Genomic DNA, 19,658 nt, shown 5'->3' on the forward strand with positions numbered 1-19,658 from the left:
GTTCCATTGGAGGCATTAAATTTGAAACTCATTAAATAGCCTCCTTTAAAGCAACACAAGGAAACAAAGCAAAGGATCGATTGGACAACAAGCTCCTTTTGTTTCCACTCAGCGTTAAAGGTTAGGAGGGAGAGAGACTAGCCTGAGCTATTCTTGTTACATAGTGTGGAATACCTAGAACTCATTCCAATGTGTGACGCATTCCAATGTACATAAAAAGACCAAAGCACTACGTGACTCAGTCCCTCTTGAAAGAAAGAGAGATACCTGGGTGTTCCTCTTATCTTAATGGATAGTTTCTGGTATTTTCTGGGATTCTCAGTTCTTTGCCACCTTTTGACCTTTCATAAAATGTGAGCAGCAAGCCAAGGCATTGTTCATTTACATGAAACCTCAACAGTTTAATATTTACTGCTTGCTTGCTAAACTGTTTCCTCTCAATCCAAGCATTAGGCCATTCATGTGTTATTTGCATATGAAGTCAGGAAAGGAGCGTTCCTCCCCACCCACTCACCCTCCCGTATTCAACCCTTCCCTGCCCAGCTCTGTCCACAGCCCACAACACAGATCTGCTGTCCCTCATTTGAATGAATTGCACAAATCAATATCACCATGTCAAACATTTGTCAGATCATAGTAATTATCACTGAAATAGTTTTTTTCTAGAAATTGGTTGAAATCAAAACCAAATGCTTAACAGCTTTAGTTGTGTTGTCTCTCTCTGACAGGTCTGATGACGTTGAATGCTAAAGTGGTTAAATGTTCTATTGGGTTCAGTACAGAACTGTCAATATTTGGACCTTAAGGCCAAGGATTTTTGTTGTAGTCATAAATAGCTGTTCGCTTCTTCCTCTCTCTTGTAATGCTGTCCAAAGAAATCATCCTTCAGTCCTACTGTTTAACACTTACAGTAATGTTATTTGTCCTGTCACTTATGACTCATAAGGGTGGGAGGAGTCAATACTCCTCTATACTTTCACTGATTATGAGTAGGGCCCAGACGGTTTCCTGACAACATGACCTGACCAGGACCAACTCCAGTCTCTACCTAGTCATGCATAGTGAAGCTGCAGGCCTGGCCCAGGTCATCTGCAGGAGTAGGGCCAGTGTTTCCACTCAATTGCTCTGCAGATCTCTTTTGACAAGCTGCCAGAGCAGATCCCCCGACAAGCCACTTTGGATCTGGCCTCAGTGCTCATCCACCTTGTTCCAATCAGGAGCGAGGAGAAGCCACACATGTAGCCAGGGCATTGAAGTAGATAGAAAGCTCCAGTTCTGTCCCCTGCTTGACCACTCACTGTGTTTGTCTACTGCTAGGAACCGAGAGGCCTGGAGGAAATTAGTGCTGCAGAGGAGACCTCAGAGCAGAGCTCAGCAGCAGCCATTGACCTGTCGACAGACACCCTGGCTAAACTCTGAGCTCCTCTGCCCCTCAAAAAAAAAAAAAAAAAAACGTAGGAATGTTTCTGAGTTACAGCTCAGAGAACAACAAAGTAAACCCCTGACCACAAAGGGATGTATCTGAATGCACACGTATACTGACTCTGCACACTATAAACATTTGTTTTATGGTTTGCTTTACTGTGAAGATATTCTTTGCTTTTTATTATTAGTGGATTATTCATGCTCATTGGGCACGCTCAGTGGCTGTGTTGAACATGTCCATAACAAAACCTTTCCATACAGCTCGTATAAAACACATTCTTTCCACCTCATTACAAGTATCTTTTTTACCTACATAGTAGTGAGGTAGAATTTGTGCCTGCAGTGTGATCCTTCAAGCTATAGTAATTAGAAGAGAGCATATAACTGCTCTGAATATTGGATTCCCGTTTGTTAAAGAGCATGTCCTCGGGTGGGGTGGGATGGGGAGATTCGGGTTGATAGAGCACCCCTGTACTGTGGAGGAACCAGGGGGAAGGGGGACAGAGCTGGCCCCTGAAGTTTCTAAGGGAACCTTTGTCAGGGCTTGACCTGTCCACTGACCTGCTGTTTACTGAGCCTCTGGCTTCAGCAGGCCTCTGGAAAACAAAGAGATCGGCCAGCTGGGAGGCAGGGCACGGAATAATTATATAGTTTAGTTCGGACATTGGTGAATGTGTTTTCAGTGGTCACTCACAGATTTTTTTGTTGCTGTCAAACTTGTTTCTGTTTCTTAGGATAAGGGTCCAAAGTCTGCATGCCGCAGAACCTTAGAGGAGGATTTAAATGGTCATTACTAATAATAAATACCCAAATACCCTAATGCAAATACCCATCATTATGTTTTGTGTTAGAGATTTGAGTTATTGTGAATCCCCACTTTGTTCATGATCAATAGCAACAGATTTTTTTTGCAACTCAGCACCATCATCTTCACAGTAAAGCAAACCAACATCTCCCATCTGCACAGTGACTAAATGAAGAAAAGCATTATGCAAAGCATCGTTTTACTGTGCCAGAATGGAATGGCAGTGGACAGGTTTTAAGACAAAGAGCATGTTAGCGGGGGCCTTTCATATCTGTAGGAAGGAAGAGTACCCTCCCAGTTTTAGGAGGCTCTGAGTGATTGATTGGCAGTTTGCAGAGAGCCAGCAGGGGAACGTTAGGCCACCCCAGCAGTGCTGGACAGGATTTGTAGAGGTTGGAGGTCAGAGGTGGGGTCACTGCAAGGGGCTGATGGCCAGATCCTCTTTTTGTGTTTCTTGGCGCAGTCATTCACCACATCATTAGAAACAAGCTGGACAAAACATCCGGGTAAACAATAAATTATTTTACAATTTAGCTAGGTGGGTTTGGTAGTTATATATTCTCCATGTGGTTGAATGAAATCATTAAGTAACATAAACACATTGTGAAAGGTGGAGAATAGTCAGGTCACCTTTTCATTTATGGAGGCCTTTCTCAATAACTGGACACCCAAAGCTCCAGGGGGAGGTGCATATGATGAGCATTTGCTGGCAATGCAGAGCACGTATTTTATTCTTGATGTGTTTCAAAAGTCATCTGTAAGGTGACTGGAAGAAGTAAATGGTAAATGGGCACACAGAGATACAGTGCCTTGCGAAAGTATTCGGCCCCCTTGAACTTTGCGACCTTTTGCCACATTTCAGGCTTCAAACATAAAGATATAAAACAGTATTTTTTTGTGAAGAATCAACAACAAGTGGGACACAATCATGAAGTGGAACGACATTTATTGGATATTTCAAACTTTTTTAATAAATCAAAAACTGAAAAATTGGGCGTGCAAAATTATTCAGCCCCCTTAAGTTAATACTTTGTAGCGCCACCTTTTGCTGCGATTACAGCTGTAAGTCGCTTGGGGTATGTCTCTATCAGTTTTGCACATCGAGAGACTGACATTTTTTCCCATTCCTCCTTGCAAAACAGCTCGAGCTCAGTGAGGTTGGATGGAGAGCATTTGTGAACAGCAGTTTTCAGTTCTTTCCACAGATTCTCGATTGGATTCAGGTCTGGACTTTGACTTGGCCATTCTAACACCTGGATATGTTTATTTTTGAACCATTCCATTGTAGATTTTGCTTTATGTTTTGGATCATTGTCTGGTTGGAAGACAAATCTCCGTCCCAGTCTCAGGTCTTTTGCAGACTCAGGTTTTCTTCCAGAATGGTTCTGTATTTGGCTCCATCCATCTTCCCATCAATTTTAACCATCTTCCCTGTCCCTGCTGAAGAAAAGCAGGCCCAAACCATGATGCTGCCACCACCATGTTTGACAGTGGGGATGGTGTGTTCAGCTGTGTTGCTTTTACGCCAAACATAACGTTTTGCATTGTTGCCAAAAAGTTTAATTTTGGTTTCATCTGACCAGAGCACCTTCTTCCACATGTTTGGTGTGTCTCCCAGGTGGCTTTTGGAAAACTTTAAACAACACTTTTTATGGATATCTTTAAGAAATGGCTTTCTTCTTGCCACTCTTCCATAAAGGCCAGATTTGTGCAATATACGACTGATTGTTGTCCTATGGACAGAGTCTCCCACCTCAGCTGTAGATCTCTGCAGTTCATCCAGAGTGATCATGGGCCTCTTGGCTGCATCTCTGATTAGTCTTCTCCTTGTATGAGCTGAACGTTTAGAGGGACGGCCAGGTCTTGGTAGATTTGCAGTGGTCTGATACTCCTTCCATTTCAATATTGTCGCTTGCACAGTGCTCCTTGGGATGTTTAAAGCTTGGGAAATCTTTTTGTATCCAAATCCGGCTTTAAACTTCTTCACAACAGTATCTCGGACCTGCCTGGTGTGTTCCTTGTTCTTCATGATGCTCTCTGCGCTTTTGACGGACCTCTGAGACTATCACAGTGCAGGTGCATTTATACGGAGTCTTGATTACACACAGGTGGATTGTATTTATCATCATTAGTCATTTAGGTAAACATTGGATCATTCAGAGATCCTCACTGAACTTCTGGAGAGAGTTTGCTGCACTGAAAGTAAAGGGGCTGAATAATTTTGCACGCCCAATTTTTCAGTTTTTGATTTGTTAAAAAAGTTTGAAATATCCAATAAATGTCGTTCCACTTCATGATTGTGTCCCACTTGTTGTTGATTCTTCACAAAAAAATAAAGTTTTATATCTTTATGTTTGAAGCCTGAAATGTGGCAAAAGGTCGCAAAGTTCAAGGGGGCCGAATACTTTCGCAAGGCACTGTAGTTGAAGCTATAATCTAGTCATTGTAGTGTGAGCCTCAGCTCATCTGCTTTAATATTTCATTTAGGAGCATTAGGTGCCGCCTCTGGCTACCATCATCACTCAAAGGAGATGGTCAATCACATATTTTGGGCAGCCATGGCAGTGACCACAGCTCGACAAACCCTAGCAGAATAGATTTTAGACTGGGGCTTAGTAGTTAATCAATAATCAATAAGGATCTCTCTGTTTGTCAATCCAGCATTTTTTGTATCTTGGAAGCTCATCCTCTCATGCCCCTAGGCCCCGGGCTACTGGGATGGATGCCTCCATGTTGCATTGCTGCTGTTGTGCAACACTTAGGAATGTATTTGATGTTGATTAGAGGTTCCACATTTTATTCCTCCATGGAAGCGTGTTGCTGAGGGATGGGCCCCTGTATCCGTTCAATGATGGTCCCAATCAAATGCCTGCCTGCACTTATCTCCACAGCAAATATTCCTCTGCAGAGGGCCTGATACACAAGAGGTCTTAAAGCTCAGAACTAATTTAATTAAAAATGCCCAAAGCAAAGTGGCCAGGGGCTCAGTGAAAGGATCAGTCTCCTTGTCTTCAAAAGAACTTTACACAAAGAAATGGGCCTTTACAGCAACTGGTGGGACACAACCCATTAGATAAGTTAGCATTCCATTTGAAAGTCAAATACTAGAAGTAAAGCGCTCTGCAAATTAAAGTTCAAGGCAAAGTGGCGCAGCTCTCTAAAACTGGTCAGGGTAGACAATGTAGGTTGTGGATCCCAAAATGAATTGGGTTCATTCTGGCTTTGCTCATGAATGCTCTGCCCGTGGCCAGTGAAAAAAACAAGGAGGTCTTTACCTTGAAATGTCAGAGGGTCAGCTGCGTTTAGGAGGGACAGAATTCCCTTTGCCGCCTTCCTCAAGACGACACGGAGTAGATGTCAGAGTGCAGTGCACTGATCAGGATTCACAGAGAGCCCTGTCTGGCAGTTAGGGCTTTCCCGCTGTTCAGCACCACGACACCTGGAAACCCAGGTTACATCCAGCTATCCATATCGGCCGTTATAGAGGCCGGGACACAATCCAGTGTGTTTATGATGGGGTGGAGTTTACCTTTAGGCAAGGTTTCTCGAGAGCAGTGCTTGAGATTTACGTTGCTTTTAAGTAGTACTCTAAGAAAGGTTTGTTAGGGATACAGCTAGAAGTGCACCACTTGTGCTGTGTGCTGATTGTCAGTGAAATTTGATGAGTGGTAATAGTTCAATTATTCAGACTTAAGGTGCAAGAATATGTTGATTGGGTTCCTCTCTGATGTCAGTGATAACAGATGTTCAATCAGAAACGATGAACCTTGCACCTAGTGAGGATTTGCCTCGCTTTAAATCTGAGCTCCTTGTAATCTTTACACGGCTCCTCGTATGTTTTCTTCATGTTGGCTCTCCCCCCCCCCCTCTTTTCTCCCCTAGCAAACCTGCTGTGTTTGATGTGCGTTCAGGGTTTTTTGTGTGCAGAATTTAGAGAAGAGGGGTAATTTCTGTGATAAAGTTAGTGGGGGAGCCTCCGAAGGCAAACACTGGGTAGAGTATCTCATTGTTACACTGGGCTAGCGAGATAACTGAGCCTAGGGAGGGGGGAGAGAGTTGGATGGAGAGAGAGAGAGCCCAGGAGAGGTACTCTGATGCCTCTCTCCCCTCCCCTCAGACTGCCTCTTCATCTGTGAGTGCTGATGGCTGCTCGCCCCTGCAGCACAAACAGCATCGGATGTGTGCAGAGGTCAAAGAGCACTGCAGTCTTTTGTTAATCCATTACTTAAGTGGTGCGCATTGCATTCTGAAAACATGCAGCTGTTTTGAATCTGAAGACACATGTCACGTGTATCTTTGAATTATCTGATTCCTTTTTCTCGGAATAGTAAATGGGTGAAGAGGATTTTGTTTTGTGATACTTGTTTTGGGTATTTCTGATGTAGTCTTCTTATAAGTCCTTCACTGATGTAGCCTAGTATGTTGGTTGCACTGGGTCGCAGTTGTTCCAGGAGTGGTTTTTATTTGTTTATGATAATTAAGTTGATGTTATCCAGCCCTGGGGCTTTTTGGTAAATATTTTATATATTTATTTATTCCAAAAATGTGATTTAAATTGAGGTCTGTATCAAGAGCAGCACATCGTCATTTATTTTAAAGTAACTGTCCAGTGTATCCAGATTTCTATGAAATATGATGTATTATTAATTACATTATGAGTGAAATCGTTTTCTTTCCAAAAAATGGTAATTAAGTGTGTTACAATACAGCTTTTCTGTGTTGGAATGGTGTGGGCATGTGACACATTCTATTCAAGCCACTTCGATATAAAGTGATTTTCGTAGCAGATTTGGAGAGCATTTTCACTGACCCTAACCTTAACCCTTTTCCTAACCGTAACCTCAGTCTCCTAATCGGCTATGTTAATTAAGTCTCCTAACCTGCTATGAAAAAGTCATTTCGGTATCAAAGTGGCATGAAAAGAGTGTTTCCAGAGTTGACTGGTCATATCATCCTCCTCAGGAGGATGACATCATCCTCCGTGAGGTAATAGCAAGCATTTTTGAAACAGTCTGTTTGAGATACAAATTTTATGTAGGGTTTTTTAAGTGTTTTTTCTCCAATTTATGCTTTGGCCACAAACACGAGTATACGTACGAGTTAACGTATTATTAAAGTGAATTATATTATTAAAAGTAATATTTTCACTGGACAGTAACTTTAACAAACTATTGACCTGAGGCGTCTTTAGTTGAAAAGGGGGATGGGAGTGGATGACCTTAATGGCTTTTGTTTTTTTTACTGCTTAGTGACTGAAAAAAGGGGGGGTTCATAATGTTCTAGATGATTTTGTATAACCTTTTTGAAACGATGAACAATTTATTCTAGACATTGAACTACTTGCAACATTATTCTTAACGGTGGATAAGGTTTAGGTGAAATCAGTAATGGGACACACGCTGTGTACATGAGGGTTCTCATGGAGTTTAGTTTCCATACAGTTTAGGTGGTGTCTGAACTGTATGGAATCGAAGCAGGATGTTGCCAGACCTCTCTACCAATCATCACCGTCCAGCTGCACTAATCCTCCTCTTTATCTCAGGGGGATTAAAGTATAAAATCAGTGGCAAATAATATGATGGTAACAGTTATAATTATGTATTAATTTCTATAAGCATATGAGACCTAATATATCTGTTGTTTCTCTAGGAATAGACCTAGAGGTAGGCCTAATTAGGAATTAGATGCTGTGTGTCTGTGAGGACTGTGTGTCTGTGAGGGTTGGTTACATGTGATGTTGTCCTTTAATGCTACTGTTAGCATAGAGCAGTCCTTTTAGGTTCCCACAGGCTGGCCATTCATCTGGCCTGTCAAAGAACTCACTTTCAGTATCATCTTTCACTGACTGATCTTCCCAAACTCTGCTGCTCCATGAGGGGGAAATTAATCAATGATCTCAAACAAAATGGCTTCCCCTCCTCCTCCACATGGCCTCATAACCAGCTGTGGGTTTAAATATAAAGAGTTTTACAGCAAGCGTATGAGGAATTTTATTTCAGTTAAAGTATTATCAGTAGTCATTAGGTGGGCCACTAAAAGTTTGTGTGCATGGCACACATTTGACTGATTGACCTCTGCTCATGTGCGTAGATGTGCATAGTAGAGGAGCTAATTAATAAGATGGGCCTAGCAGAGATTTCCTCTGCTCTCTGATCTCCTCAGGGTTTAATGTGCTCCAGCCAGGATGAGCTGACAGGTACATGTAACATGCTGGTTTGTTTAGGTTAGTTAGGGCCTCGGGAACCCCGTCTGATATCCGATGTCTGGTGCTTGTATAACACCTAATTTGAGGGAGAACTGGAGCTTATGCATTTTCAAAGAGAAGGTGAGAGACAGGGCATGGAGAAAAAAACAACAGCTGATTTCAATAGTGGACTAACCTACATCTCAGGGCAAAGGGTCTTCCTGTGACTGTCTTGATTAGACGGCAATGCATCAACACATGAACTCTAGGCTGTAAGGAGAGGAGGTCAGGGAGAGAATTTGTCTTGGAAGGGTAAGGTTGGATGGATTGTGGGGCTCTTCAGATCTTGCTGTCAACAGCCTATATGAGTATCTTGGCAAATGTGCTAATGTACAGAATTTAGTTTGATTTGAATAAGATAGAGCTTTCTCATTGGGGCATGGCAGCTCCTTGGCAAGTAGTTTCATGGACAATTATATGAATAAAGAATAAAGAATAAAGATAGGCAGTAGTGATCATTTCAGTATAATTGTGCACATAGATTTTCCTATTTTATATCTTTTTTTAAAGCTCTCACTTCTTCCCCCAATTTCATGGTATCAAATTGGTAGTAGTTACAGTCTTGTCTCATCACTGCAACTCCCGTACGGACTCGGGAGAGGCGAAGGTAGAGAGCCATGCGTCCTCCGAAACACAACCCAACCTAGCCGTACTGCTTCTTGACACAACGCACATCCAACCCGGAAGCCAGCCACACCAATGTGTCAGAGGAAACACTGTACACCTGGCGACCTGGTCAGCGTGCACTGTGCCCAGCCTGCCACAGGAGTCACTTGTGCGCGATGAGACAAGGATATCCCTGCCGGCCAAACCCTCCCTAACCCGGACGACGCTGGGCCAATTGTTGCCCCATGGACTTCCCGGTCGCGGCCGGCTGTGGCAGAGCCTGGGCTCGAACCCAGAATCACTGGTGGTACAGCTAGCACTGCGATGCAGTGCCTTAGACCACTGCGCCTGGGAGGCCGCAATTTTCCTATTTTCAATGAAAATTCCAAGAATTAGGTTCAGCTTCACAGCACAACAGTCTCACTATCAGGCAGATACTGAAGTGGGTTGGCCTTTGCTGGGTATGGCTTTAGTGAGATAGTAACCTGAAAGTGAAGTAATGTATATTTGTAAGATATGCCTGGCAGCTCAATATATTCCCTTATTTCCATAAATGTCATTGATTTCCATTTTAACTGAACAGTCCTAAGATACAGAGGCTTAGTTTGACTGATAGAAAGGCATGTAACCTTATCCACTAAGATGAGCTGCCGAGCAAGAGACGATATTGGGCCATGAACATACATTTTTGTGATGATTGGTATTATAGATCCAAATGGGGGAAAATGCAATACTAGAAAAGCATACTTTCATAGTTCTTGCTTTCTAAAAGTTGCATGGTTTGCTAACTATCTGTCTGATAGAACTTAGTGCACTCAATTTGATGTGCTTATGTCTGTTAAATTGCCTGTCTTTAATGGTGTGCCCCAAGGCTCTGTACTTGGTCATCTCTTATTCACTATTTATATAAATGATTTAGACAAAAATTTCCAAAATGTGCAACTTCATTTTTTAGGCTGATGATACTGTTATTTACTGTTGTGCCTCGTCTCTTACAAAAGCTATCCAGAACTTGCAAACTGCTTTTTATAATGTTCAACATACCTTGTGTCAATTGAAGCTCATCCTCAATACTGACTAAACTAAACATCTGAACCTTTCACCTATTACGACCTGTCAGGGCAAGGAGATTGAGGTTGTAACCTCATATAAATATCTTGGAATTTTAATTGATGATGGCCTCTCTTTTAAATTGCATATTCAACAACTTACAAAAGAATTGAAGCTGAAATTGGGATTTTATTTTAGGAATAAGGCCTGTTTTTCTTTTGAAGCCAGAAGGAGGCTAGTATCTGCTACATTTATGCCTTTACTAGACTATGGGGATATTTTATATATGAATGCTTCCGCTCAGTGTTTGAGATCAATTGACACCCTTTACCATGGCACTTTGAGATTTATTTTAAACTGCAAAACCCTTACACACCACTGCACTTTGTATACCAGGGTTGGCTAGCCTTCTCTAGTCACTCGTAGGCTCAGTCACTGGTATACTTTTATTTACAAAGCCATTTTGGGTTTACTGCCTTTTTATTTGGGAATTTTTATTGTTCATAAATGTGGTGGGTACTCTCTTCGTTCGCTGGACTTTATCCTGCTAACTGTTCCAAATGTCCGAACTGAATTTGGTAAAAGGGCTTTTATGTACTCTGCGCCATCGTCTTGGAACGCCTTACAAAATACTTTTAAACTGGAAGAACTTGTTCCGTTTGGTATTTTTAAATCACTGATGAATGATCTTGAGACTGATTCCCTGACCTGTCAATGTTTTTAATTTGCTGTTTTTGATTTTGTTATACTCTTGTGAATTCTATGGTTTTTACTAGATTACTTGTATTTTTTCATGTTGTTTGTCTGTCATTTTTGTAATGACTTGGTGCCTACAGTGGGGCAAAAAAGTATTTAGTCAGCCACCAATTGTGCAAGTTCTCCCACTTAAAAAGATGACAGAGGCCTGTAATCTTCATCATAGGTACACTTCAAAATGAGAAAAAAAATCCAGAAAATCACATTGTAGGATTTTTAATGAATTTATTTGCAAATTATGGTGGAAAATAAGTATTTGGTCACCTACAAACAAGCAAGATTTCTGGCTCTCACAGACCTGTAACTTCTTCTTTAAGAGGCTCCTCTGTCCTCCACTCGTTACCTGTATTAATGGCACCTGTTTGAACTTGTTATCAGTATAAAAGACACCTGTCCACAACCTCAAACAGTCACACTCCAACTATGGCCAAGACCAAAGAGCTGTCAAAGGACACCAGAAACAAAATTGTAGACCTGCTCCAGGCTGGGAAGACTGAATCTGCAATAGGTAGGCAGCTTGGTTTGAAGAAATCAACTGTGGGAGCAATTATTAGGAAATGGAAGACATACAAGACCACTGATAATCTCCCTCGATCTGGGGCTCTACGCAAGATCTCACCCCGTGGGGTCAAAATGATCACAAGAACGGTGAGCAAAAATCCCAGAACCACACGGGGGGACCTAGTGAATGACCTGCAGAGAGCTGGGACCAAAGTAACAAAGCCTACCATCAGTAACACACTACGCCGCCAGGGACTCAAATCCTGCAGTGCCAGACGTGTCCCCCTGCATAAGCCAGTACATGTCCAGGCCCGCCTGAAGTTTGCTAGAGAGCATTTGGAGGATCCAGAAGAAGATTGGGAGAATGTCATATGGTCAGATGAAACCAAAATATAACTTTTTGGTAAAAACTCAAACTCGTCGTGTTCGGAGGACAAAGAATGCTGAGTTGCATCCAAAGAACACCATACCTACTGTGAAGCATGGGGGTGGAAACATCATGCTTTGGGGCTGTTTTTCTGCAAAGGGACCAGGACGACTGATCCGTGTAAAGGAAATAATGAATGGGGCCATGTATCGTGAGATTTTGAGTGAAAACCTCCTTCCATCAGCAAGGGCATTGAAGATGAAAAGTTGCTGGGTCTTTCAGCATGACAATGATCCCAAACACACCGCCCGGGCAACGAAGGAGTGGCTTCGTAAGAAGCATTTCAAGGTCCTGGAGTGGCCTAGCCAGTCTCCAGATCTCAACCCCATAGAAAATCTTTGGAGGGAGTTGAAAGTCCGTGTTGCCCAGCAACAGCCCCAAAACATCACTGCTCTAGAGGATATCTGTATGGAGGAATGGGCCAAAATACCAGCAACAGTGTGTGAAAACCTTGTGAAGACTTACAGAAAACGTTTGACCTCTGTCATTGCCAACAAAGGGTATATAACAAAGTATTGAGATAAACTTTGTTATTGACCAAATACTTATTTCCACCATAATTTACAAATAAATTCATTAAAAATCCTACAATGTGATTTTCTGGATTTTTTTCTCATTTTGTCTGTCATAGTTGAAGTGTACCTATGATGAAAATTACAGGCCTCTCTCATCTTTTTAAGTGGGAGAATTTGCACAATTGGTGGCTGCCCCACTGTATCTTGGCCAGGATGCTCTTGAAAAAGAGATTTTAAATCTCAATGAGCCCTTCCTGGTTAAATAAAGGTTAAATAAATAAAATAATGGCTGCATTACTACTAATCATCTCTTCGCAAACATGTACTGTACATTAGAGAATGTGTCTACTCTTGTAGTACACAGTGTCTCACCATTCCTTGTTCTGTAGGTATCTCCCCCTTTACAAATCAGCCAACATCTATTGTGGTGACAGAAGGATCAGTCGCCCGTTTCACCTGCAAAGTCACTGCAAGCCCTCCTCCCATCATCACCTGGGAGTTCAATCGGGTCATGTTACCCCTGGCAACTAAAAGGTATGCATTCTCATTATTTCATTATCATGCCATGTCATTAACTTTATCTGTAGATGGCATTTGAGAGTATTGTAAAGTCTATTATGATTTTAAACTGTACATGTAAGAGTGATAGAAATATCAGAGCTGTGTGCTCATCCACCATTATATATGATGTCAGTTGTATTGATTGTCTTTGTGTTCTTGTCTGTCCCAGAATCACAGTCTTGCCCAGTGGCGTTTTGCAGATCCACGGGGTGGAAAAAGGGGATGCTGGGAACTATCGTTGTGTGGCGACCAACATCGCCAACCGTCGCCGGAGTACAGAGGCAACCCTCACTGTCACTCCAGGTGGGAGATAGTGGAGAATTAGCACTTTTTTCAGATTTAAACACAATATATTCACAAGCATTGCATCAAACATTATAAGCCCAATAAAAGCCAAGTTAAATTTATGTTGAGTAGTGAAGTGGGCACCCTGGTCAAATCCTGTCTCCCCTCCACAGCTCCAAGCCCCAAACTGCCTCAGAGACCTCGGATAATCGCCGGGCCCCAGAATTCCACTGTGTCCCTGCACCAAAGTGCCATCCTGGAATGCATGGCTACAGGGAATCCCCGACCCCTCATCTCCTGGAGCCGAGCCGACAGCAAGTCCATCGATGTTTTCAACACCAAGGTGCTGGGCAATGGCAACCTCATCATCTCTGACGTCAAACCCCAACACGGAGGAGTGTACATGTGCAGAGCCACTACCCCTGGCACACGCAACTATACCATCGCCACGGCCAACATCACTGTGCTAGGTAAACACATGTTAGTCGTCTGTGTAGAGTGTCAGTTGTTATTACAGACATGATTGTTGGTGTTTGTTACATCTATGACGTTTCCCTTATTCAGCGCCTCCGTCCTTGGTGGAGTGGCCGGAGAGCCTGACCCGTCCGCGTGCGGGCACGGCCCGCTTTGTGTGCCAGGCTGAGGGGGTTCCCCTGCCCCACATCACTTGGCTGAAGAACGGAGAGAAGGTCCACTCCAACGGACGCATCAAAATGTACAACAGGTCTGAGCTCTAACACCAGATCGAAATATAGCTAATAACTCTCTGCTCCTGTTTGTCTCCCTCTCAATTGTTTATTTATATGATCATCCCATTGTTTTATAAATCCCTGCCTCCTAAACACCAACCATATTGTATGTTCTGCTGTATGTTAATTGAAACAGAATCCCTAATTCCTTTACCCCACAGGTAAGTTGTCTTTGTTGATTGGAAACTCAGTCCCAATTAAAAATTAATCAGCCCTTCCCTACAGAAGAAAGGAAGCTGAATAATTTACAAACGTGCTAATGGCATTTCAGTGGATTTCCCACTAATTTGCATCCTCTGCTAATACCACTGCCTTGGCTTGATAACAGTTTCTGATTTGAAAGAGAATTATAGAGCTGGTAAGCGACTTGTTAAGTATTGGTAGGGGAAACTGAAGGAGGGACAGAAGTCTAATATGGCCATGTGTGTTTTGTCCCACAGTAAACTGGTGATCAACCAGATCATCCCTGAGGATGATGCCATCTACCAGTGCCAGGTAGAGAATGAGCAGGGCTCTGTGCTGTCCATGGCCCGGCTCATAGTGGTGATGTCAGAGGACCGTCCCAGCGCGCCCAGGAACATCCGGGCTGACACTGTATCCAGCTCTGCCATCTTGCTGGCCTGGGAGAGACCACTGTACAACTCAGACAAAGTGATCGCCTACTCTGTGCACTACATGAAGGCTGAAGGTGAGATATGATGGCCAATTCAGGGGAGCCTCTTCTATGTCTTGTACCTTTTCAAGCAGAAACTCTTCTTGATGTTGGCAGGAAATAGTTAATGTCGTATGTATTAGGGCATTCCATATTAATGGCCTTGGTAGCCCCAGGAGTTAACAGTTAACACTGTTTAGAGTCCTGAATGCTCCGCTTCCTCCTTGCCCCCAGAACGGAATGTGGGAGATTGACCATCTGTTGTTAATAGTTGGTTGCTAGGCAGAGGTCAAGGAAAAGGATGACTACTGCAACTAAGAAAGAGCAGCAGCTTGCTCTGTACAAACAGGACTGGCCTTCCATAGGCGATCTCAAGCCCTGTACATGGGTTTTAAAGGTGCAGGAACACCCTACACTAGATGAGATGCAGGATAGACAGGAAACGATCACAAGAATACAAGGGCTGCACTGTTGTCACTAGTCACCCCAAACATTGACTGCTGGACCTTTAGCTTTCCTGGGAACCTGTATTGTTGATGAAGAGGCACCAAGAGTCACATTCAAACAATGTAACAGTTCAGCACAAATGTTATCCAGTTCATTCAGGCACGGTTGTTCATCGCCGGCTATGGAATACCATTGTATAGGCCAAATGTACGAATTCCATGCAGCAAAAGAAACACCTGCTAGGCTATGTAAGGATAAGGACGTTAACGGATGTAAGTTAGAAAATCTGCCCCTTTCTCCTTAAATAACTGGCGTCTGTAAAGGATTTGGTGCACTTGATTAAGATTACGTGAAACATTCTGTCCGGTCTCAGAGAATTGCTGGCCGTTGAGATTGACAGGAGTAGTAGCACCAATGCATTCTGCACCTGAGGTCTCAGACACAGAGCCTTGGCACTAAATGGAGGTTCTAATGAAAGGAGGAACTAATTAGTCTGTGTGTTGGAGTGTGCTAATCCAACAGAGGAGATTCTGTCAAGGCACTGGGACAGCATGAGCTGGACTGGGAGGGAGGCTTTGTGTGTCTTTTCAGGGAGGTTTCCTGGGCCTTTCAGGCCCCCGGACAAGGCCTTTTCTGTTTACTCTCAAGGATCTTGTTTACCAGGTCAGAAATCAGGCTGGACGATTCAATACGTCCTGGCTACAAGTGAGTCTTTTGTGGGACCTTCCTAATCTGTGCTAATTAAACTGCGATTAGGCTCAGCCAGCAATGTGGGAAAATTGAATGCTGGAATTTGGCTTGAGCAATGTTGATGAAATTGTCTATAAAAGGGGAAGGAACCAGTTTGATTGAGTTGACACTTTTTGTATATTGTCCATACTGAATGGACCAGAAGCTCACTGTTAGAGACAGATGTACAGCGTAACTTTGTAAGAATCAGGCAGCTCAGACAAGGAGGTTCCTAAAGCCAAAGTGATTATGTTCTAATTGCTCTGTATACTGAGAGAAATCATTGAATGATGATTATGGAAAGTTATCAAAAGTTGTCTTTGTACTCAGAATGTATGCAAATCTTCATAGACCCTTTTATGATTAGGTCCCCCTTTAGTGCCCTAAAGAGTTTGCATTGAAGGATCAGATCCCCTCTGAACTCCTTGCCTGTACATGCAGCTTACAACTCTGTGGGTGGTAATTGATTAATTGATTAAATGTGTGTCCTTTTCTTCCCTAAAACCAGGATTGAACAACGAGGAATATCAGGTTGTCATTGGCAACGACACAACCCGGTACATTATTGATGACCTGGAGTCCGTGCGGAACTACACCTTCTACATCGTGGCCTACATGCCCATGGGAGCCAGCCGCATGTCAGACCATGTGTTCCAGCACACCCTGGAGGATGGTGAGGCCTCGTCGTTAGCTCCCACATGCACAAACATACAGTCCACCCTGGCCTTTATCGGGCTGTAACCCAGGGAAACAGAGGTAATGTGCAGCCATAACTGTCACCCCAGGATGAATAAAAACACTCCCAGATGAATAGTAATGAGAATGCTTCATATTGATCCTGTAGTCATTGTGTAAGGTCTTCTATCACTCTAATGGAGGACTCAGAGGATGTTTTCCAGTTTGTTTAAACTGTAATGAATAGGCTGTAGAGAGTGTGCAGTACTGTAGGTCCTGTAATGAATCTAGTGGGGCTAACCCCTGGCTGTCTAATTGAGGTCGTCTCTAAGAGGTGCGCCAGAGGAATAGCGGAGTCTAATAAGGAAGGATTAGATGGTGGACCACTCGGCTAGTTAAACATTCGTCAGGCTGATATTTAGAGATCAGGAATGACCCTCTCTACTATAATCTAACTCCACACAAGGGCCCTTCACAGTTCACACCACCCCATTAAATGTTTCTGCACTGTGCAACCGTGACCACCACTTATGATCAAGGATAATTACATTTCTTTCATATTCCACAGAAAATAACTGGCCTATTGTCCTTGACTAAGGCAATATCTGTCACATGATTGCATACCAGTCTAAATCAGGTCCCATCTATTTATTGTGTACACTTGCAGACTTACTGAATTGATTTTCCAGTATGACTGAGTGTGACGCACAGGGAGCTGATTTGTATCTCTGGGTTTGTTCATTATAGTCTCAGTAGCTAGCTGTTACTTTAACAATTGCAGCTCTTCCTTTGGTCCCCACCAAAACACGATACAAAACGACCATAAATATAGACAGAAACACAGTAATGAACAAGTTGGTGACTGTATAAGCCTCAACATGACCACTCTGTCTCCCTCTCCACAGTGCCCCTGCGTGCCCCAGAGCTCAGCCTCACCAGCCGCAGCCCCACAGACATCCAGGTGTCCTGGCAGCCCCTTGTAGCCAAGATAAGCCGCGGCCGGGTGTCGGCCTACCGCTTGTCCTATCGTACCAGCGCTGACCAGGCCGTCACCCAGCTGGAGCTTCCTGGGGAGAAGACTCAGTATCTCCTGGAGGGCCTGCAGCCCGACACCATCTACCTCCTCCGCATCGCTGCAGCCACTAGCGTGGGCTGGGGGGAACAGTCAGCCTGGACCTCCCACCGCACCCCTAAGGCATCCAGCGCCAAAGGTACTTACACATGCTCCTCAGTAGTAGCGATGAGTTATTGGCTGCTCCCTGATGGTCCGATGCTCCAGGCATTCAGGCATGCACATGATATATTTTTTTTAAAGGTAAACATGTGTAACAGTACAAGTTTAGACCGTCCCCTCGCCCATACCCGGGCGCGAACTAGGGACCTTCTGCACACATCAACAGTCACCCTCGAAGCATCGTTACCCATCGCGCCACAAAAGCCGCGGCCCTTGCAGAGCAAGGGGAACTACTACTTCAAGGTCTCAGAGCAAGTGACGTCCCTGATTGAAACGCTATTTAGCGCCCACGCTAACTAAGCTAGCCGTTTCACATCCGTTACACTCACCCCCCTTTTGACCTTCCTCCTTTTTCCGCAGCAACCAGTAATCCGGGTCAACAGCATCAATGTAACAGTATAATTTTAGACCATCCCCTCGCCCATACCCGGGCGCGAACCAGTGACCTTCTGCACACATCAACAGTCACCCTCGAAGCATCGTTACCCATCGCTCCACAAAAGCCGCGGCCCTTGCAGAGCAAGGGGAACTACTACTTCAAGGTCTCAGAGCAAGTGACGTCACTGATTGAAACGCTATTTAGCGCCCACGCTAACTAAGCTAGCCGTTTCACATCCGTTACACATGTGCTATGTGTGACCCAGTCTTATGACTAGGTTGCCGCGTGCACATATGATGCTTGTACAGATGATTACAACTGTATGACTTCTAATCAATTAAAGTCAAAAGACAAACGTAAGCCATAACATGAACCAGAATTTCAACCTTAGATTTGTAAAGCTACCACATCACAGAAATAAACATGTAAGGCCTTACTTCCTGCACGGACTTATCATGCACACTAAAACCATCATGCCTTGCAGGCGCACAGTGAGAGCACACTTCCCTCTACACATAGTCAATATAGGAGCAAAGAGGCTGGATTATCTCTGAACCTTTCTTCTTCCCAGTCCTCTGCTGAATGTGTGAGAGAGAGCCATGAGAAGAGCTTGCTCTAATAATCTTGTTAAGGCATTGCGTTTGTTACTTCATGACCTTTGGCCCTCTCTGTCAGTAACATCGGAATGGCTTCAGTCATGGGTCATAAGAGAGGCCTCTGGGTGGGAGGAAGAATAGTTCTGTTTAGAGCTCCATCTGAGCCTCAGGGGTGGGGGAGGGGACTGCTGCCCTCTCTCTCTCTGTCCCTTTGGAAACAAACAGGATCTTTTCTAGAATTCTGCCAGGATCATGTCGGCTGAATAGGCATTCTGTCAGTAGAACTGAGGACCTGGCTCATCTCTGCTATTGTGTGTTTGTGCCTGGCTGTGTATCTGTGTGTCAGGCTGGGGCATGGTATGGATGTACCTCTGGTTGGGCGCTGCAGGCTGGGAGCCGGTTATTTCCATCAGGTAAAGCCAGTGAGCAGCTGGGTGGAGAGCATTCCTGTTTTCAAGGAACAAGACAAGCTACAGAGTCAACTTGCTCCCAGCCTACCATCCTGCATCTCTAACAATTCAATACGTTTTGGTGACTTTGCCCCTATTTATCCAGCAAATTATTTCTGGGAAATCTAAATAAGCATGTTTCTGCCATATTAAATGGTTTACTATTAATAATTTGGGTATCCCAAACAAACGTGTGCCTGAACAAGTCCTTAATTTGTTAAGGACTAGCTAACCTTTCATAATACATAGTTATGGACTGTCAATAGTAGCAAGGCTCTGAATGGTATCTGAATATGAAGCAAATGGACCTTTATGAACACATTGGTGTTGGCCATTGGGCTTAAGGTAAAGAAGGCCTGATCGGGAAGCAGGGGTTGGGTGGGTTTCATATTCCCCCTTGACTTGGTACTATTTCAGATGAGCTGGTTAAAATAAAGACATCTGAATAAAAATGAATAGTCGTGCAGGTTGAACTCTGTATATAAATAGTACACATGACATTTAAAAAGAGAGATTCTGTTTGAACCTTACATCCTCAGAACTGTCCTCAATAAATCAAATTGTATGGGTCAC

The 19,658-nt window shown here is 43.6% G+C and overlaps 1 protein-coding gene across 1 annotated transcript in view; it reads left to right on the forward strand.

The window, feature by feature from the left end:
- Positions 1-19,658, forward strand: part of LOC139411487 (protogenin A-like) — a 41,838-nt gene that overhangs the window by 10,068 nt on the left and 12,112 nt on the right. The window contains exons 3-9 of the mRNA XM_071157925.1: positions 12,719-12,863; positions 13,060-13,193; positions 13,349-13,645; positions 13,740-13,899; positions 14,365-14,612; positions 16,261-16,425; positions 17,333-17,638. Of these exons, the coding sequence (XP_071014026.1) occupies positions 12,719-12,863; positions 13,060-13,193; positions 13,349-13,645; positions 13,740-13,899; positions 14,365-14,612; positions 16,261-16,425; positions 17,333-17,638 (1,455 nt within the window). The remainder of the gene's footprint in view (positions 1-12,718; positions 12,864-13,059; positions 13,194-13,348; positions 13,646-13,739; positions 13,900-14,364; positions 14,613-16,260; positions 16,426-17,332; positions 17,639-19,658) is intronic.

Source organism: Oncorhynchus clarkii, chromosome 6 (assembly GCF_045791955.1).
Source record: "Oncorhynchus clarkii lewisi isolate Uvic-CL-2024 chromosome 6, UVic_Ocla_1.0, whole genome shotgun sequence".
NCBI lineage: Eukaryota > Metazoa > Chordata > Actinopteri > Salmoniformes > Salmonidae > Oncorhynchus > Oncorhynchus clarkii.